This window comes from Betta splendens, chromosome 7, assembly GCF_900634795.4.
Source record: "Betta splendens chromosome 7, fBetSpl5.4, whole genome shotgun sequence".
Taxonomy (NCBI): domain Eukaryota; kingdom Metazoa; phylum Chordata; class Actinopteri; order Anabantiformes; family Osphronemidae; genus Betta; species Betta splendens.
The window spans coordinates 4,337,718-4,363,710 of NC_040887.2; the positions used below are offsets into that span (position 1 = coordinate 4,337,718).

Here is a 25,993-nt window from a genome sequence, read left to right on the forward strand (position 1 = left end):
GACTGGGAATAAAAAAACAAATGTAAATTTGTTCAGCGTGTTCAGGGCTGCGTAAAAATTATTTTACAGGTTGCAAATGGGTTCATTCATAAACAGGCCTGAAGCCATCAGCCGTGGATTTTATGGCTTGGTTTCGTCCATTTCGCTCTTCTGACAGGTAAGACTCTCATCTATGAGTTAATGGACTCTGTTGTTTGCTGTAGATCCAGTGTGAACACAAACGTAAACCTGTAACTTTACAGTACAACGTGCGATTCTGTGAAAATATTATGATGGTAAATATCTATGTAAATATTAGGAAAAGCTGGAGTGGACGTCTGGGCGCGTTACAGCAAAGTTTAATAACAAACGCAAACGTGTGTGACAAACGACGCGAGCATTTGTTTAAACAATAATTTGAAACCACATATTTTGTTTTTTCCTATAATAAATTCAAACAGTACTTATATGAGTGAGTGTTTAAAATCTATGGAAAAGCAAAGTCGATGGAAAGACGAGGACGAGAGGTCTCCGCGAGTCAAGCCTCGTGTGTCTGATTGTACTTTACACAAAAAGCCTTAAATGCAGAAGCGATGCAGCCTTTGTTGGGGGTGAAACTCGAGCTGCACCTTTAATCCCTGACACACGAGCAGGAGGCATATCACACGTCAGACGCTGTTCTGAGCTGCTTCAGCGAGGATTATTTCATCCTGGTTGTTTGATGGTTCCGGCTTGTTACAATAAATAATCGTTCAAAGCTGCTTGCAAAAAAAAGAAATACTAAAGAATAAAGGAAAACTAACCTACACATTTAATTCATTATTACTTAAGTTTCACTCCGCTCCATCACAGGGAAAACTCAATGAGGGTGAAAGTTTGGTGGAAGTGGGGCGTCTCTAACACTGATGTGAACTACTCGCAGTGACCAGCCGTCCCAGTACTGTCACAAACAACTCGCTATAATTGGCAGCTTACTTTTGAGTGTTCTGACCTGAGACCAGCTACTCGCTCAAGTCGAAGTCATGTGACCTTGCAACTATTTTTACTGCCTATTTTGGAGGCTTTAAGCAAAACAGCTAACGCCTGGATATACGGAATAATTTCTATTGTAATTTTAACACATCTGCCACGTTTAAAGCTCAATCAGCTGAAACTGCTGAATATGATTTATAATGAATATTATAATTGTGATAACCACGTTGTCAAAGTATTAGTTCCTGGCGCTTTCCCCAGTTAAAAGACGCGTCTCTGCGAGTCCTTCAGATCTGGACTGTCCTTGAGTTCAACACTGTCCTGAGTCACTCTCATTAACAAAAGAAGCAACACACTCAGCGATGACCCCGTCGCAGGCCTCTCTTTAGGCGCGGCGCAGAAAAACCCACAAAGAAAGCGCAGCCCAGGGGGGACCAGCGAGGGCGCACACAGAAGGTACACGTATAGTGAGCGAGTCGGGTCACAAGGGTTGGAGAGGTCGGCCATCCAGACTGAAATGAGCCTAATGGAACAGATAATGTGTCCTCGAGGTGAACTCGGCCTTCTCCCACTTCGCCCCCAAACTTCAATAAAGTACCTTTTCAGACTCGCGACATGGAGGCGACAGGGCCTAGAAAGGGAGCGGAGGGACGCTGCGACTGTGGCGAGCACATTAATTTCCCTAATCTGTCCAGCCACATAAAGGCTTCTGGATTCATTTTTCAGCGCCGTCTCACCGCCATTCTAGTGCCTTCCCAAGGCCGCGTCCAAGAAAGCAGATTTCAACCGCTCCGCTCCAGTGAAATCATTCATTTCAGAGTCCAGTTTAACTCTTCCACCGAGGAAGAATGGTGAATGCCACCGCCTGGTACAGAATATTCGGCGTGGAATCAAAACTCGCCGTTGTCGGAGCGCTTTTGCGGGACGCAACACAAAGCTCTGTAGCGCAAGATTGATGGAGGAGAATACCTCTTCCCTTTGTGCCGCTCTGCCCCCCACTACGCCAGGCATTTTATAAAACCCATTCATGTCACAATTTCAATAATCTATCAAATTCTTGCGCGTCTCTGGGTTGGAGTCACGTTTAAAATAAAATCCTTCTGGAGCGGTCCGTCCAAAAGAAAAGAAAAATAAAAAATGACGACATCTGTGTGGGAGCACATCATCTTCACACGCTTCAGCTGAGGGGGCACGTTAGGTGATATTTAGTCAAGCTGTTGTCAGTCCAGCAGCTCTGCAGCTGTAAACAGGCCTGCACAGACCCGGTCCTCCTGCCAGATGAAAGGCGAACGATGACGTCGCACGCCTTTAGCGCCGGCTTTTTTTTAAACCCTAGTGTTTTTTGTAATCTCGCGAGCTGCTGCACAAACTGTGCGCAAGCTGCCCACTGAGGGGGACAGCGTGGAAAGTGTGTTTACACAACTGGAACCAAGGAGTGAACGCGTAAAGCACCAGCACTGCTGCACGGCCCGATAACACAGCATCAGCACCTCGCCGGTAACGAGGAGCACAGGACGCACCGCAGTGAATCTATCTGCAATTTACCACTTTCATTTTTTTATTATTATTTTTATTTTACATCTGAAAACGCAGTCTCACGGCGCAGTGGACTATAAAAAAGCAGCGGCTACTCAGGTTACAAAATGAATAAGAATATTTTCACAACAGTCTCTAACACATTGCAAACGTCCTCTAAATGAATGGCATGCAGCTTTGTGTTGAAGTCAGGACGGAGGAAGCAGAGCTTCGCTGTGGCAGAGGCAGTGCCGTGTGGAGTGAGGGCCTCACTGGCTTGTCTTTAGCGTTAATTGAATGCCCTTCAGACTGATGAGGTTGCACATAATGCACAGCGAAAACTGTTTCATTTTCAGATTTCAGAAATAACTTCAGTCCATTATGAGGCCGACGTGAACACACAAACACGCACACACACACACACACACACACGCACACACACACACACACACACACACACACACACACACACACACACTCCCTGTACACGTTGCTAATTTAAAGACGCGACAACAGAGCTGCAGGATTAATAAACGTGGTTGAAAAACACAGTGAGTCTCGTTGCCATCATGAAATATTCACTATATTCACACGTTCAGGAAGCTCCTCCAAAACAAACAGCCAGAGCAACAGTGGACCTCAGCCTGCCTAAAATGAAGTTCCATCAAACGTATGTAAAACTAGTAGACACTCACTGTTTTATTGACCAATATGATTAGCACAAATACACTAAACTCCGTTTATTGCATTTCACAATAATCTGCTTTTTAACGGTCTAAACACAACATCAACACCACAAAAACTGAATTGTAAATCAAAATCCTGTTTCTGAACTACACGAGGTAAATCACACATTGTTATCATCCTAAACACACAAGTTCAAGATCAATGGTGTGTTCCAGCTTTTATACCAAAAATAACTATTATTATATTGATTTCCTTCCAGTGTTGTTTGAAATAAATAGATTGTGCATTTCACCTTGGGCAGCAGGGCAAAAGAATGGCCCACAATAACATTTTGATAAAATGTATATTTTTTTCTACTTTTTTTTCCTTCATTCAAAACATTTTTAATAAAAAACATCATTTTTAATTGAGCTTCAAATAAATTAAACCCTGTGTCACGTAAAAATAATCCATCGGTATTCGCAGTAATCCATGCTATATAACATGCATTTTATATAACTTTGGACTCAAAGGAAACCGCACAAGATAGCTACGAAAAACAAAATATATAATTGTTCTATAAATAACCAGTTCTTTTCTAGCCTCACTCTCGGTTCGTGGTTTTATAACCTGGTAATATCCTCGCCATGCTGTGCTCCGGTGAGTTCGTCGGGGGCCCCAGTGTTAGTGGCCGAGGCAGCGGCAACAGCGCCAGCTGCTGAGCTTGTGTTGGACCCGGAGGAGGAGGAAGAGGATCTCACTTTGGTGTTTGGGAGCCTGTGATCCTTTTTCCATTTCATCCTGCGGTTTTGAAACCAGATTTTAATCTGTCGCTCGGAAAGAACCAGGGTGTGGGCGATCTCGATGCGCCTCCGCCGAGTTAAATATCGGTTATAGTGGAATTCCTTCTCCAATTCTAAGACCTGCTGCCGGGTGTATGCTGTCCTAGACCGCTTGGGCTCCGTCCCGTTGTAACCCGAGTTCACTGGATAAAGGAGAAGTGGAGAGAAAGGGAGACAGAGAAGGGAGGAAAGGAGGGGTAAACAAGAATGGCCTCAACTGAGATATGGCTGCAAAGATTTATTGGATATGAATGTTTAGCTGTTTGAAAAATTTAAATGGGAAGTTAAGAAGTTCTCGGCGTAATGAGAGGACACTCACACCCAACTATGAGCTAAATTATTAATGCAAGATTACAAAGCTCGATTTTTCCCTCTTATTCATTTCTCCCCTCTCTCTATCGCGCAATACATAACAGCAGAAGCCACATGGTGATACGGCTGCCCTGAGTATACCTCGGCTATAAAATTTATGGTGGGTGTAATTACCAATGCCGAGTCGTAAATCCGCCTCAATTGTGCCATTTCAAAGGCTTCCCTGCTATCGGAGCAGGGGCTGGCAACGAGATGGGAGTCAGAGGGACTGATAAAGGGAGGGAAAGGGAGAGAGGAGTACGAGGAGAGCAGGGAACATAAACACACAAGTTGCCTACCAGCGCTGACGTGAATTTTCTTCATCCACGGGTACACCACGGGCTGCTTGGACGAGGCTGTGCTGTTTGGATGCTCCGGGGTAGCTTGGTTGCAGGCGGAGGTTGCGGCCGGTGGTGTGGCGGGGGACATGGACAACTGTGGGGTTTCACATGAAGCAGGCTGCCCTTTCCCTGTCAGCAGGTGCGCGGAATGGGGTATTCCATGTCCCCTTGGCGTGTCGGGTTCAGGGATGCTTGCACAGTTATACTGGCGCTCTTGGTAGCTCGCCCGCGGAGGATATAACTCCTGGTGGTGATGCTGGTAGCCAGTGTCCCTTGCGCGGCTGTAATATTCTGGACTATGCTCGGGGATGTAGTTATTTTGCGAATATTCCTCGCATGGAGGAAATTTCGGATCAATGTAGTTAGACTCCATCAAATACGAGCTCATGATCATTAATTTCTGGAGTGGAAAATAATTTTTCTAGCTTTGTCGTTTTTCTGCTCCATAAAGCCCTCCTACTTGCGAGCAGCCCTGTAAAGTTACTTTTACCACGTGACCCAGTGGCCCAATAGCAGAGTAAGAGGTAGTTCCCGGATAAGGAACCAGAGGTATTTAGCATACCTACAGTCGCCATTGTGGGCACAAATCCCTCTATCTCTCTTTCTCTCTCTCTCTCCCTCTCTCTCTCTCTGTCTCTCTCTCTCACTCGCTCTTCCCCCCTCCATCTCTCTTTCTCTGGTTGTGTTACTGAGGCAATTGATCTTGGGGACAAAACTAGTACCTAGTTGCTGACCAAGGGAAAAAATAAAACAAGCAAAATCCGCCCGTCCCAATTATTCAAAGGGACAATAGGTGATTTGCCAAGGATAAGGTGCAACAATAGTAAAGCAATCATTTTGTTAGCCTGCACTCCTCATATAAAGGTTATCTGCTAATTAATGAGGGCACAGTCTTTAGCTTTGAAATAGTAAAAAGCCCAGGACACAGAACTGCATCATTTGTGAGACCGGCTCTGATAACGTCCTCTCAACGTTAACATTGTGTGGGGTTGTTGTGGCTCTAAATGTCACAGAGGAGTGGGGTGGAGAGATGCTCTGGAGGTGCGGTTGGACTCTGAAAGCACTCAGATAATTTATAATGTTGGATAAAGGTGGACAGGAGTCAGGGGCAGGCTGCCTGGACAAAAGATTTCCTTCAATGATGAGAAATCTGCTCGGTTTTGAAATGGTACCCTGGTCTTTCCACTTTGTTCTTTAAACACCTGCAGGTTCATATTTTATTCAGAATTGACTGAATGGAGCTTAAAGATAGAGAAGCTGCCACAGCAAAAAAACAAAAACTAAACTGCTAACAAACAAAGAAAACAACAAAAACCCTGCTACAACTAAATATATAAGAAGCTGATTAACAAAAATACAATTTTCCACCTTCTTTGCGTCTAATTTCATTCATGTCCCAAGCAACAAGAAATTTAAAAAGAAAGATGGAAGAAAAGAAAGATTTCAAGTCCAGCAGCTGTGAGACGCTGCAGCTGAATCCACACACTGAACAATAGTGCAACAAACAACAATCCAAACTAACTCAGCTCCATCAGCACGACATCAAATGAAACCAATGCAACAACAGTAGCGCTGCGGTGTCACAGACCTGACAACCAGGCAGAGCAGCATCACCCAGAGACAGAGGAGCAGAACTCAAAGCTCTGCAGTCACAGTGACGTTTGCATGAACCAAGTTGTTGAACACCAGTTTCAGTGCAGTTGTGTAACCTAAGATCAAGCTGAGGACTCCTCCCATGCACAGGCAGTCCCACTAAGTGATGCCATGCTCACAGTGAAGGAACAAAGGCAGTGGAATTCAAACTCTTTAACAATGCATGTAGGACAAAACTGGACCATGTGGCTCCATAAAGATTAAAGAAGACAATGGTTCTAGAAGACATGTGCTCAAAGTGAAAGGGAAATGTGTGCACACTGTAACTGCACTGCAATCAGTGGATGAGAAGACACTCTCACATTTACAACCAAGCATTGCATACACATAAATAAATGTAAACGATTTGCACATCATCATGTTCATAACACGCTTATAATCTGACCAGCTCCCAATTATTCCAAACCCATAAAAAGCACACGACTAGAGTAACCTGATAGGTGGAAGTCCAGCCGGCAAGTGTGCCTGCTAATCCAGGCGGAGGCACTGACCACCAGGCCCCATTAATGGAGTTCTGCTGTGATACTGTAAGATGATACAGGCTGGCTGTGTAAACTTGTCATGGGCAGTAGGCTTCCTATTCTTACATCAGTGTCAGCTGTGGCCACAGACACAGACGTGGACGTGAATCTCACATGCACCATAAAAGCAGCACAACAACAACAACAACAACAACAACAACAACAACAACAACAACATCAATAATAATAATAATAATAATAATAATAATAATAATAATAATAATAATAATAATAATAATAATAATAATAATAATAATAATAATAATAATAATAATGCATGTTGACGGTGTACCCATTTCATAGCAATCATTACATAATAAACGACATCAAACGCCACTTTTCTGACTGTCCAGTTTGCAGAGAATGCGCAGACATTTCTATTACCCCTAGCAAGGATGTTAGAGGCGTTTTATAGAGCTATAAAACCCGTAAATCAGTCACTTTTAAACGACCCCTGGTTTCCTAACGTGTTTTACAGGGTCTGAAACAGTAGTAGCCGCGCACTGCTCACATGCGTTTACTCTCTGTGGCCCACCGACACTATCTATTGCCGTCTGGTCTATGAATACACCTTGTGACAGTGTTATTGCATCGGTGGTGTCTGGGTGCATGGAGGATGCACGCTTCTTATCCCCGAGTCCTGCACGTGCAGCAGCAGCAGCAGCAGCAGCAGGGAAACCTGGACGGACGTGCAGAGGAGCGGAAGCCGGAGGATCCAGTGGCTGGTGGTTTTTCAGTTGCCCATGTATTCCTGTAGAGACGTATTTGCGAATGTTTGCACCTGACACAAATTCGGTTCTACAGGGTACATATAGACAACTACTGGGTTCTAAGTGAGCAGAGGAAGGAGGATCGTCCAGGCAGACCTTCGTGCACGCGGCTGTGACTCGGGCCGCCTTGGTGGGAGTGTTGTAAATATAAAAGTCACCAGAAAGCGTTTGTCAGGGTTACTCAACGCCAAATCCATAACGCTCTGCGCTCCACGCGTTTGCAAATAACAAGAAATACCACTCGGACGCATTTTCCTTCCTGTGACACCCTTCGGGACATAAACATGCCTGCGCACACACCAACTCCTGGTGTACAGAGGACAACGGGGTCCATTTTCTCAACATTCAGCCTCGCTCTTTGAGGTAGCTCCTATATGAATATTCAGTCTCAAACGCGGCGGATACAAAGGGACGGCGTGACAGCACTGATGAAAAATAAGTTTCTATTGTTCCCAAGCATTTCTTCTTCTCGCTATTACCATACTGACCGCTCGCTAACCTTTCTTCCTGCCACTCTGGAAGCTAATGAGAAAAGCCTCGGATGAAAAATGCAGCATCAGACATGTGACCTGTTTCGGGGGGTTATTAAAAACAGAAAACAAGCTCAGATTGTGAATCAATGGAATTGATTACAGTAGAAATGCGCAGGGGGGATTCGAGCACTGTCAAAAAACAGCCCAATCTACATATTTCTCCCCAGTCTGTATCAATTTCATAGATTTTGCTATGAAGAATAAAGCATCCGCAGACAAAAACAGAGAAGTGATGAGGGAATAGCAGCAAAAAATATCGAGCAGTGCGTGTTTGGCTTCGTCACACGCTTGTCTAAATACATGCTGTTTGCTGTGCACCCAACCAGTGTGAAGGAGCAGCACGCACGCCGCGTACTCCCTCTCGCCCCACGCGCTCCGGAGGACGCATTTTAATATTAGTTAGACAGCCTGACCCGCGTTTCACCCCTCGCGTTTGACTGGTTCCAATAGTTCACTGCCAAGGATTATTGATGGAGAGACAGCAATGAATTCCTTCTCCCCACAAATGGCTTTCAGATCGTGCACCTAGTTCAATAACTAGTTATAATGTAGAAGTACAAAAAATGAGGCCCTCAGGCGGACTAATTTGATGTTTCATTTGTTCATTTGAGAAATTGTTAAGCTTCCCCCCCTTCCCTGCAAAATAACAGTCATACAAGCGTGTTCACACATGTACATAAGTAAGCAAAATAAATCTGCGCGAAACTATGCGGAGGTGCTTGTTTTGTCCATGCATGGCTGTTCTTTAATTTGGTGGCCCGGCAGCACCTGACCCGCATGCAGATTGTGCAGCAATATTCCTGCTCCCTGATGAAAATGGCTGCGATGCGCTTTTAATCAAACCCTTAACCTAATAGCCTCTACACGTTTACTCTCCCCAGGTGTAATAACGCTAGGCAGGGTCGTCCAGTTACAATAAAAAGTTTTTAATGAAGTGCGGACAGACTGGAGACTAGTTGGATATGAAGACTCCCTAAAAGCAGCCTCCGCGGGAGCAGAGGTGGTTCTAGATACTAGTTGCCCCACAGAAACCATTGGTTGGCTGGTTGTTCATTATAACAATGGTGTGGTTCATTTCAGAGTCCAGTTCACCTGCGCAGCAGTGGCGCGAGTTTCCTGACAGTAATTCCATGTTAAGTGCTTGTTTTATCTGGGAGCACAATGTTTTAAATAGAAAACAAATGCGTACGTGGAAGTGAAAACACGGTGATTGTTAAACCGCAGTCCTTCTGCAAACACCATAATCCATAAACAAATTCGCGCATGCATCGGTAGCCGCGCCGTCAGTGGAGCCAGCTGTTTACTCAGAGCCCAACAACAAGCTCCAGCACGCAGTGTCACGCGTCCTGACTGCAGCCAGGTGGATGCACGCGGGTCTGTGGGCAGCACTTACTGAAACGGCCACGGTGTCCCTGTTTTAGAGCCGACGAGTTGTCTGGAAGAAAGCAAAAACGAAAATTAGATCAAGATGGTGCCAAATATTTCCAGTTTAAGTTAAAAAAATGCATCGAAGAATAACTTACTTTTCTTCATAATTAAATGTTGAACTTTTAATTCGTCTAATTCATAGAATATGATCCACAACAACGAAAAAGCACTACATTTTTAAAATCAGGAGTCTTAACGAATTATACATTATCAGTAAGTCATTTCAGTTTTTATCTATATAAATTAACATACAACAAATACAAATAATGCCATTAAATATAAGAATCATGTGATACCTTTTCAAAAATATAAGAATAAGAATCATGTGATACATTTTCAAAAAGGTTTTGTACAATTTCTGTTTAACCATTTTTTGAAAGTGTAGATTTTTTTTAATTCTCAGTTTTTCTAACGCAGCGAACAAAGCGTTGTGACTTGTCGCCTTATTATTTCATCTTAATGATGCTCCCGTCTGCCCCTTCCCTCTGATCTCCTCTGTTATTTAGCCTAAATGAGGGGAGGCTGCCCTAGAAAAGCTCTGACATGTGTGGGCTCCTGCAGAACTGGGACCTAGAACAGAAATTTGGGACGGGCCATTTTCAGACAGTAAAACTGAATTTAGAAGCGTGTTGGTATTTCCTTGGGCGAGACTCCATGAATAGAACTCCCCGGACTTGAGCGCGGCTGAATTATGACGGTCGGTCAATAAAACATCACGACTTAGTCCTCGCGATGTAAATATATTCTGACTGTATTCAGAAACGATGTAATTGGACTTTATGGTTCTTATTTGGGCTCGGACAAAGGAAGTCTGTGTTCACCCGGAAATGACCTCTGCGGATTGAATGATGACAGTGTCAGCTCCACAGGTCAGAGAAAGAAACACAAGAGCAGCAGAACATGGCAGAGAGAACGGAAGTTTAGACGGCTTCACTTTTACTGTAGAGACTGTTTTACGCATCGGTGTTTGTATTTCGCGTTCGAGCCAAACATCCTCCCGTGATGTAATAACAATAGAACCTTTCCGATGATAATACGCATGATGGAGCCTCCGTGAAGATTCTCACGTCGCACACGGTATATCAGCTTATGTGGTAAAAGGAAATATTTCAGATTAAACACATGATTCAAATTTTCATCGTTTTTTAGTGCTTGATTTTATTTTTAGCGCTTCATACTGATCATATTATGTCTTTGCCAAAATAGTGGAACACAAAGCACAATATTAGTGGAAAACTAATCCATTCTCTGGCTTGGACACGTCGTTCCCAAAGTGTGTGACCCACGCGAGAGCGTGTTACACAGTGCCCCCTATTGGAAGTGTATAACTGATGATCCCGTACACACCGAGGACAAATGTGCAGAGACTCAAAAAGTGAGCCTCATTTCACACAACGGAACGAACAGAACCCAGAGTGTTCATTTTAGCACCGTCCGCCGAGTCCCAGTCATGATGTGACTCCCTGCTGCAGCTTGTTCTGTCTTCTCCAAACAAGGCCTAATATCAAAATTACTCATTTACAGTTCCACGCATTGATTTGGAATAGAGCAGCATTTTTCTGAGACATATGGGCAATTAAAAGATGTGCCCTACAGAGCAACAGAAAATTATCGAGCTTATAACATCACGTTGTATCATCTGTCTCTGAACTGATCAATTCAGTAATATCTGTCCCGGCAGTGTGCGGGACACGCGTGAAGAGGGACACAGGGCAGAATGCAAACTCAAATAAAAAAAAAAATCTAATAAACACGCACAAATATTCCTTTAAGTGGGTGAGCGTTTTTACAACACGTGCATCTTGTGCAACAGTTGAAGGAATGCAAAGACACTGCTAGGTTTCTGTGAAGAGCTGTGGCCCAGACATGACCCTAAAACAACAGGAACATGAGCAAGGACTCACTCACGTCAAGGTCAAACAATGGCTGAAGGATTTTAATTTGAAGGTTTTCGATGCAGCACGGTGTTTGTATCAACTGGAGTTCTGTGGCCTCAACTAGAAACACGTTTTGTATTTAGGACATTTCAACAATTACACAACCTCAAAAGCCCACACACTACAAACTTACTGAAAATAGAAAAGCTTTTTTTTATTTCATACAGGTGGGTGTGTGGAGAGGGCACCTTTGTGCGTCTGTGCCAAACACAGAGAGAGAGGGTGGAGTAAATGCTAAAACTGGACGCCATATGATATTTGACAGCTCAGCCTGACTTTTCATTTTCTTCAAGTCACATTTACCTCATATACATAAAACAAATGATGACTCAAACAAACTGCCACTGGGATCAAATTATTTTGCGTGGGAACCATTATTTTATTCACTCTAAATTAAAGATAAAGCTGGTTAAATAATTGAATAACGCAAATCAACATTTCCCTATTATCTAAACGCAGCGACAAATAAACCACAGCGTGGATCGAAATGAGCGGAGTGTTTATCATCGCCGGGCTGCACATGCTCGCTCTAAAGTAATAGCGTTAATGCTAAACAATCGTGCATTGAAAGCCGCATCATTACGAGCATTTTTTTTTTCATCATAGAGAAATCAGCGTCGCGGGCCCGAAGGCAAAGTTAAAAGCAACTTACTGCAGCATGCTGTCCGTCCAGCCCGCAGCAGCCCGACTACACAGTCCAGAGAACGGTACTGCATCCTCACTGCCACAAAGCCCTTTCTTCCCCAGATAAGGGGAAGCCAGCAGCTGCGATTCCGGACAGTTAAGATTATATATGATGTGTATATATCGAAGGTTTGTCAGCTCTTCCAGGCCATAAAACCCACTTAAATGACACCACGTGCTTCCTATGCACCATTCACAGGGCCTGCTTGGGGCAATTGGCATATGTAACCTTGTAAACTTTAAAATACCCTAAAAGAAAGACATACAAAACGGGATTCAATACATTGTCCACGTAAAGCTTAGGCCCAACAGGGCGCAGTGAAAGTGGACGCTGCGCCGGTCACTTCTCAAAACCATCAAGGAAGTTGAATAGGAAGCTTAGTTTGAGAGGTGAGTTGATTTTTATTTTCTTTGAGTAGTGCTACGGAGAAAGGAGCTCATAACCTTGGGCTGTACTGCGTCATAGTCACTTCTTCTAAAGCTGCTCCTTCTAATACAGACATCCGGCAACTGTCACCGTTTTATGTCCTCTACAGTAGCGGGTAGTGTTGTTTTAACTACACTGTAATGATGCCGAGATTACAGAGCAGGGCGATATCATAAAATGACCATATGGCCACAAAAGACATGGCGCGTCACTCTGCGGCCATAGGAAACCAAGGTTTTGCATCCACGTTATACTGTGGGCGAGTGTTATCACAGACTGGTGTGTCCCTTCCTTTCCTGACAAAACAGGAAACAGAGCCTGTGGTGGAGCGGCGGAAAGGGGGCAATAAAGTTTTACGGGGGCCTTAAACTTCAGAGCGCGTTTGTCCGCCAGAGAAATCAGTGGATTCCGAGTCAGACTGAAGAAGCAGCAGGAGCACGACGAAACAAATTTACTCTCGATTAAGATTACAATTTCTAAACAGCGTAATTCCATGAAGTTGGAGCGCAAATGTATTTCAGTATAGACGCCAGGAAATAATAACAGGAATGTGCATCAAATGTTCCCACTTTTAATGCTGAGACTTTATTAGTTACAGTGAACATATGGGTCACGTTTCAGTTATTTCAGGCTGGGTGTCGACCCGGCACCGTCACGAACGAGAAATGCTTTCATTGCACATCACAACATCATCACATACAGTCGCTGTATTATACATAATGGTTTATATTCACAAACATATGACAGGAAACGTGAACGACGTCGATGCGAGCATCGCACATCCAGCCACACTTCAACATTTTAATGAAACAAAAAGAAATGTAAAAAAAGTAAAGTAGTTGTTACTGGCGAGAAACAATTAAACTGTTGCGACAGGACCTGTTTAGTATTTCCACTGGAGTCAGAATACGCTTCGTCTTTATTTGATTCATCGCTTGATCAGATGAGTGTGATTGGAAATGGTATCCTGCCTCTTCTAGTCTCGTCCTAATTAAAACCACGGCTAATTAGTAGCACTGGGCAGCCTTAAGCCTGGCGGCGTGAAGGACCCTGCTCCCCTCAACCTCTTGTCCCCTTCGTGCAGCAAAGTGAGGTTATCATCGCACGGGCAGCAAATTAATTTAGAAATGTAAACCGATTGATCAAAGTGAGTGATATTCAATACATTAGGTCCCAAACTGCAGCGAGTGACACATAATTGGTGATGAAGCACACAAAGCGGTGTCATGATGTCATTGCTCCTTGCAGTTCATCCAGAGGTCAGGCGGCACTCCAGCACAGTGTGCAGTGTGGGGCTGAAAACGTGCTGCATGCACCCGGTTCATTGTTGCACTTTTACTCCTTCACTTTGATCTTTGAGTCCTTTTTCCACTTCATTCGCCTGTTCTGGAACCAGATTTTGATCTGCCTCTCGTTTAGACACAGGGTGTGGGCGATCTCTATGCGCCTGCGGCGACTCAGGTACCGGTTGAAGTGAAATTCTTTCTCCAGCTCCAGAGTCTGGTAGCGGGTGTAACTGGTCCTGGACCGCTTACCCTCCGATTCTGAAGTAGTATTGAAATAAGTTAACTTTCAGCAACATTACAAAATTAAAGAAATGCAATAATACACTAATAATATTATTACACGTTAAAGGTCTACATAATGCATAAAACGTATTACAAGTAAAAACCAGTAAATTTACATCCAACCCATCCCCATTTAAAAGACCAAATATCTCTAGAAAGCCCAATTTAACCTTACATACTATAGACTTGTAATAAAAATGGATGTCAGGCTGATAAAGATGGTTAACGAGATCTAATAAATACACTCAATTTAAAAGAGTACCTTGTACATCCTTTCACATTAAAGCATAAAACCCCACAAGACTATTACTTAAGAAATATTATTTTATTATAAATGACTAATAATGTGCTGGCCTGCCTATAAACACTGGCCTCAGCCTGATACCGTTTAAATACTGTGGGAGAAAAACTGGTGTAAAACGAGAAGGAGTGGGGTTGGAGAATGGAAACTGATGTTTTCCAGATATATTTCCTATTTATAGACGTGCTGGTGCAGAGGCGCGCTACAGGCCTGTGCTGTGTGCTTCTGGAGGTTTGCGTGGAGCAGCACAGAAACAGGCGCACTTTGCGCCAAACGTGCCCACTGTCCATCTGCAGCCTAAGCAGTCGAATTATGGTCCCGGGGTGGACGCCTATTGAAATGTTTTAGAGGTGAAAAGTTCACGAGTGGGTCAGGGCACTGGTGGTTCCCAGAGTTCAATTTAAGGCTAAAGCTTCTCTGTCTCCCACACACACACACACACACACACACACACACACACATACACACACATACACAAGGAGAGGCTCAGAATGCAAAACAAGTTTGACTAAGATAATAAACAAAGCAAGTCAAAAAACACTTAGACCTGGATCCGTAATATTATTTCATAGCTTTATCACAGATTTGTTCTCTTATCCAATTATACCTCCATAAATCACGCCGGAGATCACCTCTTCACCGTAACAGAGCAGGTTTACGAGCAATGGATGCCTTTGTCATAAAATTTATGACCGCGAGTTTTTATTATTTCCTGCGTTTGGCCTATAAAACTCAAGAGGCAAACTGGAACGGGAGAAAGAAGTGTTGCATGGTAAAGCGTGAATAAGGGAAAGCATCCTAGTCGCACTTTTTAAAAAACAGGCAAACTTTACCGTGGCTCATGTGCAGTTTTGTCATCCATGGATAAATCTGTGGCTGCTGCTCACTGTCCTGAGGCTGATTCACGTTTGTGTTTCGTTTCGACTGCGCGCTCTCCGCGTTTCTCTCGCTTTCCTGGCTCTTGCTGGCGCCGGATTTTGCGCTCCTCTCCGCGTCCCTGTCTCCCACTCGTCCCAGCAGCGCGCTGCCGCAGTAGTCGAGCCCGCTCGCGTCCACCGACGAGCTGCTGGAGACCATGGTTATCTGCGGTCCTGTCGGCGGAGGAGGATCCGCGTTGCCACGCAGGCTAGTTTTCATCTCCTCCCGTTCGACAGAGGTCGTGGGGACGGGACAAGTGAATATCCCGTTCACATTAACACCCTCATAGCGGCTGGACCTGCGCCCAGAGAGATCGAAACTAAACATAGTGTTTGGAGAAGTTGTCTCGCTTGTTTGCACGAGGTTGAAGCTGTCAACATAAGAGCTCATTTTTACCTATCACCTATACTTTCTCTTCAAACTAGAGTGCGCTGCCGGGTCGCCGGAATGTTGCGGTTTTTTCCTTGTTTTTGTTGATCATTGCTTTTCTTTGTAGCCGCGCTTTTGGGAAATTCAGAGCTGTCTGCCTTAAAAAAATAATCCAGGATTTATAGGTGGAGTAGGCTTTGGTATCTTTTTTTAATTCTTGATCCGACGGGCGCTGCCCAAATATGGGGTATTTGTATGGGATCACGTGCACATGTTGGCCAGTCATAAATTGGCTTTGATAGTCAATGGGGGTATTGATGAATAGGAGAAACGTGTCCGGTAAACTTTGAGCTGTTGGGTGTCGAGGACCAGGAGAGGATCTTTAGCGAAAAAAGGGCAGGACAGCAAGACAAGAGCGTCATCTGGTGTCTGGTATGGGGCAGGACGGTCAGAAACGGAGAGACCCCTCTGCCCCGGACAAACCGCGAGTCCACAATCAGCCCATAATAATAATAATAATAATAATAATAATAATAATAATAATAATAATAATAATAATAATAATAATAATAATAATAATAATAATAATAATGTATAAAGTGGCAAATTTTCTGAAATACATATCGCACGTGGATACGTTAATTTTGCTGGAAGCTGTGCGAGAGCGTTGGCTTTGTCTGCGTGTTGCTCAATGGCTCATTTCCGCGCACTGTACTACCAACTCCAGACTTTAATGTTTATTGTGTTACATGTCGAAGTTGGCTGAACATGTCTTGTTGTCCAATTTTACCAGTAGGTTTATGACAAAATGTGTTTAAATTACTAGTTCTATCAAACATCCAGACCCGCGCCTTTCAGCTCGTATTTCATTCTATATTTCCAAAGGCGATGTGTTTCAAATTCATCTTAATTCTTCCCAAATAACAGAAGACGTGGATTGAGCTTTTACAAATATTTTATTCCATGATGCACAGTTATGACAAAACATGAATTCCCAAACAAAAGTGAAGAATACTAGTGTACAAATCGACCTCACAAGAAAATTCTATTGTGTCAAATGGTCATAAAGGAGACTAAGCGCAGCTGTACGTTATGCAGCGTTTATTCAAGCGGCTAAATGCACATATGTCCGTACTGGATTTACATAATATGATGATTATATACAGGCATTGTTCAAGTGTGTGTGTGTGTGTGTGTGTGTGTGTGTGTGTGTGTGTGTGTGTGTGTGTGTGTGTGTGTGTGTGTGTGTGTGTGTGGCGACTAATCGTGCAACTTTCAGGTTTACGCGGGACACTTTTCTGCGGAGGAATTCAAGTAGTAGGTTATACTGTGTAAATTAAGTGCCCGCCTGGTGCTTTCCTTCCGTGGAATGTGCATGTTCAATACTGACTTAAGTCTGACCAACACTGCAGTTTGTGAGGTGATCAAAGGGTTCACAGTGATAGATGAAGTGTGGGGGATAAATACACAGATTTTACTGGCGAGGGAATAACATAGAGTTAATACTTCTTTGTAGTTTCACAATACAAGTGTGACATTGCAGTAAAAAAAACTCCGAATGTCACAGGGGCCATTCTGTGGCTGAAATAATTTGGATTGCTAAGGCTCAACACTTCAGTGGTGAACATGAGATTTAAGTAGGAGAGCTGCGGGTAGCCATCATGCAGTGAAGTCGCTCTTAAGTCCATATAGATTTAGGTAGTTATGTTGGGTTTTAATGGTCATCAGGTGTTTTTCTCTCCACTTCTTGTCGCTATTCTTTCTTATTGTCCTCCTCCTTCCCCTCTTCTGCTGCACCCGTGCGCTCCTCCTTCTGAGAGCCGCCTGTCTGTTCACTTCCAGTCACCGTGGAGGTCAGGTTGCTCTCCTTCTTCCATTTCATGCGCCGGTTCTGGAACCAGATTTTGATCTGCCGCTCTGTCAAACAAAGCGCGTTCGCGATTTCGATGCGCCTGCGTCTGGTCAAGTAGCGGTTGAAGTGGAACTCCTTCTCCAGCTCGAGCGTTTGGTAGCGCGAGTATATTTGACGTCCTCTGCGTCTGTCCGTCCCGTAGCCCACTCCTGCTGAGATAGAGAGTAGAAGTCACTAATTTAACCGCCTGTCTCTGTTTGGGCTCTGAAAATACTTTGAGGCGGCCGGGCACAAGTTTTACGTCATTGTAAGAATCTGACTTAAGATGTAAAACGTAACACAATTAACCAAGAGACAAATCCTTTCTCAAAGAGCAAGTTATCTTTATTGTGCAAAATTATAAAGACATCCTAATGTATTCTCTCTGTCCCATGCCACTGATTATGGCCATTATGTCATTCTTAAAATGAAAGCTGTTTGTTTGCACATGCAAAGGCCCATCTACAAGTGGAGGGGATACAGTAATGTTTTATGGGGCCATAAAAAGTAACTTACTCTCTTGGTAAGACATATCGTAAAACTGGCCCATTTCCTTAATTTATTTGTCGTAGTAAAACTCACCGCTGTGTGAGTTCATTCGCTGCATCCACGGGTAGATCGGGATGTTGCTTTTCTGATCCTGTGCTCCCGCTCTTCCTTGATCCAAACTGTACTCTTGAGCAATGTGGCTTTGTGTATTGAGTCCCATGTTTGTTTGTCTGCAGCTGGGGAGCACGTCCTTGTCTTGGAGAAACACGTTTGAGCCATATTCATACTGTGCCCTGCCAGAGCCAAACACGACATTATCTTGAGGGGAGTAGAAAGGTGCATATATCCGATTCTGGGTCACAGCAGCACCGTACGACGAAAAATGTCTGACAGTGTCATAGGTGGTGGAGTTTAGGGGTACGTTGGGCAAAACGTCTTGACCACCGGATAAATGGCAGGAGAGCGACGGGTTTGCGAAATAAGAATTCATACCTTGCCTGTAACCCTCTCTCCAACTCTCGCCACTTCTTTATCGGTCTCTTTTCAGTCCCCTCCTCAGTAAATCTCCTTCCCGTCTGTGTCCACCAACCACACTTTTCTCCAAGGTCTTCTTTTTCCTCCCGACTTTCCTGCTCCCCTAACTGGACGTGAGCTACTTTGAGGATTCAATATTATTAATTTCCAATCTCCGGTTAAGACGCACAAACCCGAGTGTTATAGCCGAGGCTTGGCTCGGTGAGAGACAATATGACAATGTCAGCTGACCGTTCTCCACCAATTGAGAGGCAGGAGTTGAGGAGAAACTGTAGCTTTTAGCTCAGAGCTTGAACATTAGTGCTAAATGCCGATAAACACAGCGTAGAGTTGGAGTGGCACAGCATACGGCTCGTCTGCATGGGAAGCGTTTGGCTTAAAGTTTAACAGATGTGGTGTCGACCAGGAAGTGAGATACACGCGGTGGCCAATGTCATTCAGTACAGTGATCACGGTCGAAGGCGGAAGATTTGCATAAAACGCGAGCTGGTGTTTGAAGGCGTCTCGCGGCTGATCACATGGAAAAGGTGGAAATAAAATAGAATATGTAGCGAGATTAAAGCAAAGCCCCGCGACAGGGATTCTGCGTGTGTGTCGTGTTACCGTGTGTGCGCGCGCGCACGTATCCGTGTGTGTGTGTGTGTGTGTATGTGTGTGTGTGTGTGCGTGTGTGTGTGTGTGTGTGTGTGTGTGTGTGTAGGTGAAAACTCACTTTTAATTTCACAACACCACTGCAGAGATTGCAACAATAACCACAAGCTCCCACCTAAAACAACGCGCTGCCTGCTTGTGGGACCTAACGCGAACGTCGGCATTTATCGCTTAAATCAGTCCCATCGCAGAGTTTCCTACGCGCTGTTGATGTTTGCATTGTGTATGAATTATCCGGCATGTGGGCAATTTCTATGCGTTTTGCAGTGACCTGGGGGAGGGTGTGTGTGGACGCTAAGAATGCGTTTATGGTCTCTCTTCTGTGAGGGCAATAAAGCAAGTGACGTTCCCCAGCTCACCAACAACTATCTATGCAGCAGGGCTCTGCAACACGAGCAGCACTGTCTTCAGGCAGAAATGAAGGCACTGCACAGCATGTGGAGGCATAAAGCAAAGGGGAACCGCGTGCACAAGTCCGCTTGGCCGGTGCGCAGGAGAAGATCGTTTCTGTCACTATATTTGATAGATCTAATCGGTTACGCCACTGTCACAAGCTCGCCGCTGCCTGGTGTTCATCATGAGTTCGTAGCTATAAAGAACAAGTCCATTTCAGCCATAACATGAAAAGATGCAATTTAAAATCCAGCACAGACGTTAAAGTTGTGTTTTGTAAAAATATAACATATTTAAATGCTTACTAAGACGTTCCACGTTTTTCTTGTTCTTGCACACACAGCTCAAAGTGGAACTGATAATTATCTCAGCAGGAAATTATGGGTTAGGAAATTACTTTAGGTGCTGTTTTACAAAGCTATAGCAAAGCCTGCGCGCGACTATGGAGGAATTGTGATGATGATCTAAATGCGTCGACACATTTAAAGGAAGACACCGTCACTCACACTCAGTGTTTTGTCTTTAATTTAAATACAGGGCCTTTTATACAGTTGACGAAAAAAGCCAAAGTCAAAAGGTGCCGGTTTTAAAGTGAACGGAAAAAAATAGCAGTCAGCATAATAATTTGAAACAACAACTGACATCAGCGTGGACTTTCACAACATGCCATAATAGATACCCATAAAATAATCAATACAATTATGGAAAATGTCTGTTAAAACGCAGTCGCGCTGGTTGCAGCAGCCTATTGGTTCAGTTCATTGATTTTTTGAGTAGGGCAAATACTCGCAGCCTAAACGTGCAACACTGTTTGGTCTGTTGTTTGGGGTCCTGAATAGCCCATAAAAGAGACAAGAACAAAGAGAAGGAAGTAGCTGGTGCAATAAAACTTTCCCTTCACCTTTTTCGAAGCCATATGTGACATCCTCGGCGCAAAGATTTCAGGCAAATAACGCGGAAAAGCTGTGGGCTATAGTGTCTCTGGTGCCAGAGATTAGTTTGATAATGAGATCTGTTTTTTTCTTCGCCTTTATTATATTGAAATAATCTGTGAATGGCCAGGTAAAAGAAATTTATAACAGCGTGAAACGACCTAAAGTCTAATTTAGATGAATTAAATTTAAACTAAATAAGATTGAAGAAATGCTGCAAAGTCTGCAGCATGAAATTTGAATTTAAATACAAAAACACATTATTCACTTCATTTGATGAAACATATTTTTGGTTGTGATACGTTTTTATGCGTCTTGGGTATCGGTATATGAAAGCCTTTGTCTAATTATGACGAATTCTGCTTTCAGCGGCGCAACCAATTATTCTCACTGGATTTTTTTTCCAAATAATTTAAGTTTTAAACCCAGATCTTTCCCTAATTGTTATTCACAGTCCACAAAACCACGCCGGCCCGACGAACTGAGGCTGTAAATAAAGGCTGAACAGTCAAGCCAATGTGTGGACCGAGGAGGCTGGAATGCAGCAGAGGTTGTGCCAGTGTGTAGTTTTAGAAAGGTCATTCTTTCCCCTGCGTTTTAGTGTTTTATTGCGGCCCGTGAGGCAAATCGCATGTGAGGCTTTTGATGCAGGAAGGGAAGAAGCCGTTTGGTCTCCACGATCCTAAAAGGGCGACGAACGAAAGCATGAAAATCTACGATGAAAATAGTTAAATGAACTACAAATGTTTAGCAGTAAGTGCTAAATATCCAATTCAGTAATCATCATTCACAATTCTTTAATAGCACATGCCTTTAATGTGGGTCCACAAATAATGTATTTATGGATAACCAAAGAAAGACTTCATTATTATTATTATTATTATTATTGTTATTATTATTATTATTATTATTATTATTATTATTATTATTATTATTATTATTATTATTATTATTATTATTATTATTATTACTTTTTGACCTATTAAAAGTTCGCCCTGGGCTCTAGTTCCCATGCTGCAGGCCTTACTTCACCAGCTTGCTTCTCTGCAGCACAGCAGGGCCTATCTACTTCCACGTCGCTCCTCTGCTGTGTGCTTATAGATCTGCATCTGTATCCCGCATCACAACATAACTCAGTATTAGTTATATGGGACCTGTAAAATTTCTACATTATCAGCCATGATTAAAAACACAGCGAGGGAGGCAAAGTCTGGTCAGCCCTTGATGCTTTTTCCTCTCCCCCGCTTCTAGCCTTACTAATAAAGAGTAATTCACATACTAACAATGTAAAGCCCTCTATAAGCACTTTAGCATCGCTGGCTGGCCCAATTAATGTCCGGAAGTGTTCGACTTTATGCTCGTTAAGCACTCAGAAAGCTGTTGCCCAATGAGAGCATGTTGATCCACACATCATAAATTATGACCATTAGTAGGCAAAATTTTTTGCCCTGTCGGGATTTGTAAGTGAGATTCTAAATGTGGTGATGTGGACAGATTCATGACTTCATGGAGTTTTATACGAATCTATCTCTGGTTTAAAAACACTGCAGGGCAAAACAATAGACTGTGGTTTTCTCCTCTTACTCTAAACCAAGATTTACCTAACAGCTCAAATGGCTGGATGGATTATTAAATGGACTCTCTCTCTCTCCCCCCTCTCTCTGTCTCTCTCTCTCTGTGCAGGCACAGTGCTGGGCAGCAGCGGACACGAGCCATTGAAACAGCAATGTTTCATAAGGGAAAAGCAAACAACGTGTGTAACAGTAGGTTATAAGACTTTAAAGGCTTCTACAACGAGCCTTTGCCAATAATTGCATTTTACAAGATGGAAACGCGGGACGGCTGAGCTGTAGCTGAGGCAGGACGCGCACACGCGCCCGCTCACTTCACAGCACCAACAATATTTTGCCTTTGCACAGACAACAATAAAACACAGAGGGAGCTTTTCAGCCAGCTGAGCTTTGATAAAGCTACCACTTTAAATTTCAAACGCACGTTCAAAGCACTGCAGTCTGGCGTGCACGCGCACGCAAGCAACACACACTGTGTTTGGGAACTATTTCATTTTGGAAACAATAGAAAACCACATCCACTATTACTGCTAATATATTTTTCTTTCTCTCTAACCCTCTGTCTCTCTCTCTCTCTCTCTCTCACACACACACACACACACACAAACACACACACACACACACAAACACACACACACACACACACACACACACACACACACACACACACACACACACACACTTACATCCTTGTGTGCTGCTCAATGTCAAGCTATTTTGTAAATAATGTGCAGATTTTATTTTGTTTTGTTAAATGTGAAGATGTGAATTTAATTGTGTATTTGTGTGTCACATCGTTCCTGTAGACTATGGCTACCATGCACTTGTTTGGTACTTGTCTGTTGCTGTTGGCGGTTTGGATAATGACATGATGCTTTTGCTCGTGGTATCAATAAAATAACACACTAACTTCTCAGACTGTCTTTTGTGATTATGTGACACACAGATCTATGTTTATACGATACAAACCGCTGCATCTCATTAAGGCGGAGCACAACAGTGAAACAGACACATTTCGCCATCTCCGAAGTAACAACAACAAAACAGAGCCTCAGAAACACGCGTCAGGTCGCACAGCTACCCGCCGGCAGCGGCGTGTCCGTGGGTCAGCTGACATCCGCAGTGAACCGCCGCCGAAACCCAGCAGCCATAAACAACGACCCTCAGCACCGCCCACCGCTACACGAGACGCGTCCGGTCGCTAGGGGGCACTGCCGCGAGCCCACACTGCGTGCCAGTGTGTACATATGCATGTGCTGTTTGCGCGTGTGACACGCGCGTGCATGGAATTGCTTAAAGACGTTATTCAAGCTCTTGGCACAGACTGGATATAACAAGTGACAACAAGTATGGAGAGGAGAAATAATTAGCGCCAGCTCTGAATGTAATTTGTCACTGCCTGGTCAGAGGGGCCTATGAGTGATGAGAAAGTTTACTATCCGTGAGCCATTCATTACATCAGGCTGGCACGGCATCTCCAAAATGCTCCCATAATATAGGCTGTAGCGGTGGGTGTACGCAGGTGCTGCTACACCAGCCACTGAGGCATCATGACAGTGCGCCCTGGGCTCCACAGCCTCCAAGGCTACAGGTCAGGTCAGAGCTACACGGCAGACACCTCCACCTTATTATGATCTCACACACTCACTCCTGCGTAACGTTCGTCATCACAGCCCAGCAACAATCAGCTGATCGCCCAGCACAACAGCAAAACACTGAGGAAGGGTGCTCGTGGGGTGTCCAAGCTTACCTCAGCAGCCTCTCCGTGGTTTGGAGCTCCACTGTGGTCCAGCACAGCAGCCGAGGGGTCACGATGGCGAAAGGGGAATATCAACAGAGCGCGCGCCTCCAGTGCTCTGCTAGCGGTCTTCACGTCCCGGTGATAAGGAGCTTATGGAGACGGGGTGTCTGTTTGCTGGGAAAAGTCTTTTCTAGCTGGGTTGCTTGCTCCTTTTTTCCCTTCCCAGTCGCGGCTTTATTGCCTTAGGGGGGGAGGATAAACGCAGGCAGCGGCTGCTAGAGGCGGCGACTGTCCCGAAGATCCCTCTGTCAGGAAGTCGGAGATCGCATAAATACCAGACAAAGCAGCCCCCGAATGACAACGAGCGATGTTTTCATGTAAAAAATAATAAAAAGACGTTTGTACGCCCGAGCTTAGTCTGCTGCTGATACAAGGGAAGGACCAGAGAATAGACAACAGCATAAAGTTCATGTTCATAGACCGTGGGCCACGTGGCCCACTGCAGCCAATCGCTGAAAGGATTCAGTCGTAAACTTTTATTACTCAGCTGTAAATTTCTCCCTTTAACAACCAGGAATGTTTGCACCCATCTTCCTCTTTCTTTTTTCGACTGCACAAAACTAAAAATGGCCACAGACTGGAGCGAAATACTGAAATGCGCCGAAATGTCACAGATCAGACGTGCGTCAAAAACATGACAGTTCCTGTGGCGGAGGAGCGGCAGCATGTGTCATGATGTGTCCAAGTCAAACGGGAAATAAAGGTGGAAGAGGCTGAAATGGATGAAGGGGAGAGGAAGAACGAGGCAGAAAGGGAGAAACACACACGGGCGTCTAATTACACTTAAATTAGGTCAAACTACTTTCACACTGAGTCTGTGTCTCATCGACGCGCAGCGTGACAGAAGCTGATGTCAGGTGGCAGCGAATGAGACGCTCAACAGCTACTACAGACATCGTCATATTATTGCCTCATTTTCCACCATGATGCCAGTGTTTAAACCTGAAAAACAGGTGAGGTGGGGCGTGAGTCTGCAGAGAAAAACACACACATACACACACACACACACACACACACACACACACACACACACACCGAGCGCACGAGACGTCAACACTCGTGACAAGAAATCAAAATACACTGCTCAAACATTAGAAAGAATTCTTCAGCGAAGAAGATAAAACGCATGAACTTATTTACACTTGGAGAAGCCAAATCTCAGTTATTTGGATTTTTGGATAATTTCTTCATATGCAGCAAATAGGATAAAATATTTAATAGAAAATATTTCATTATATACAGTTGCAGTATAGCAACAGAGGAGAAATAATTTTATTTATGGTTAAAACGCAGGTTTACTCAAACAAATCCAAATAGCGCAGGGCCTCTAACCTATGAGACAAAATGTAATTTCATTACAGAATAAAATCAATTTTCTAAGTCAATAATATAAATATGTGTTACATACTTGTGTGGTGCATCTTTCTTCTGCAGACCGTGGTCTCCACACTGAGCCTCGGTGCACAAACAAAGGATGCAGACCCATGTGAAAAGTGCTTTACACCGCCAATAAAGTTTACGGCAGGTACACTAAACTTTATTGGTAATGTCAAAGGTACACACACACACAGACGCACACACAAAGAGCCCAACGGTGGCAAAGAGTAGCTGTAACTGGGGTCACATCCGCAATATTGTAAAGACTAAACAAATTTAAACAGAAAGTAAAAAAAAACTCCCTGAACGAGAGTGCTACTATTGACGCAATGTAGTTTAATTCAGAACAAAATCCCCCGAAGCAATTCTGCTTCGGGACCATCCCTGTTTTAAAAGAAATTTTTTAATTCAAGAAGTGTGACATTAGTATGTAACTGGGTTTTATTAAGAAGACATCGAGCAGCTATTTACAAGTTTCAAACATAAGGAACGAAGGAGCTGGTGCACTTTCGTAAATTTCATTCGATAGAGTAAAACTTGCAGCTATTAAATAGAATAAATGTTAAACTGTTATCTCTA

At 43.8% G+C, this 25,993-nt stretch overlaps 4 protein-coding genes across 5 annotated transcripts in view; all 4 read right to left on the bottom strand.

Moving 5' to 3' along the window:
- The window catches only part of hoxc10a (homeobox C10a), a 51,494-nt gene that overhangs the window by 4,248 nt on the left and 21,253 nt on the right, over positions 1 to 25,993 (bottom strand). Inside the window, exon 3 of the mRNA XM_055510253.1 lies at positions 9,537 to 9,578. The gene's annotated coding sequence lies outside the window, so the exon portion shown is untranslated. The remainder of the gene's footprint in view (positions 1 to 9,536; positions 9,579 to 25,993) is intronic.
- On the bottom strand, positions 3,142 to 7,598 carry hoxc4a (homeobox C4a). Its single transcript, XM_029155551.3, has 2 exons — positions 4,625 to 7,598; positions 3,142 to 4,117 (listed from the first exon to the last, which is right to left on the bottom strand). The coding sequence occupies exons 1-2, from the start codon at positions 5,058 to 5,060 to the stop codon at positions 3,756 to 3,758; spliced, it is 798 nt and encodes a 265-aa protein (XP_029011384.1). The 5' UTR covers positions 5,061 to 7,598; the 3' UTR covers positions 3,142 to 3,755.
- On the bottom strand, positions 13,186 to 16,292 carry hoxc5a (homeobox C5a). Its single transcript, XM_029155557.3, has 2 exons — positions 15,322 to 16,292; positions 13,186 to 14,163 (listed from the first exon to the last, which is right to left on the bottom strand). Exons 1-2 carry the CDS (start codon positions 15,794 to 15,796, stop codon positions 13,955 to 13,957), a joined length of 684 nt encoding a protein of 227 aa, XP_029011390.1. The 5' UTR covers positions 15,797 to 16,292; the 3' UTR covers positions 13,186 to 13,954.
- On the bottom strand, positions 16,713 to 25,050 carry hoxc6a (homeobox C6a). 2 transcript variants are annotated; one of them, XM_029155555.3, is made up of 2 exons: positions 18,249 to 25,050; positions 16,713 to 17,839 (listed from the first exon to the last, which is right to left on the bottom strand). In XM_029155555.3, the coding sequence occupies exons 1-2, from the start codon at positions 18,643 to 18,645 to the stop codon at positions 17,529 to 17,531; spliced, it is 708 nt and encodes a 235-aa protein (XP_029011388.1). In that variant the 5' UTR covers positions 18,646 to 25,050; the 3' UTR covers positions 16,713 to 17,528. The 2 variants fall into 2 exon arrangements, with proteins under 2 accessions (XP_029011388.1, XP_029011389.1); XM_029155556.3 differs by having other exon boundaries at positions 16,713 to 17,836; positions 18,249 to 25,032.

Excerpts from the sequence above, each read along its gene's own strand:
- hoxc6a (XM_029155555.3), bottom strand. The coding sequence starts at position 18,645 with ATGAATTCTTATTTCGCAAACCCGTCGCTCTCCTGCCATTTATCCGGT. Across the intron at positions 17,840-18,248 it reads GCGAATGAACTCACACAGCG|CAGGAGTGGGCTACGGGACG; the intron begins GTGAGTTTTACT and ends TCTCTATCTCAG.
- hoxc4a (XM_029155551.3), bottom strand. The coding sequence starts at position 5,060 with ATGATCATGAGCTCGTATTTGATGGAGTCTAACTACATTGATCCGAAA. Across the intron at positions 4,118-4,624 it reads GAAAATTCACGTCAGCGCTG|TGAACTCGGGTTACAACGGG; the intron begins GTAGGCAACTTG and ends TCCTTTATCCAG.
- hoxc5a (XM_029155557.3), bottom strand. The coding sequence starts at position 15,796 with ATGAGCTCTTATGTTGACAGCTTCAACCTCGTGCAAACAAGCGAGACA. Across the intron at positions 14,164-15,321 it reads AAAACTGCACATGAGCCACG|AATCGGAGGGTAAGCGGTCC; the intron begins GTAAAGTTTGCC and ends ATACTACTTCAG.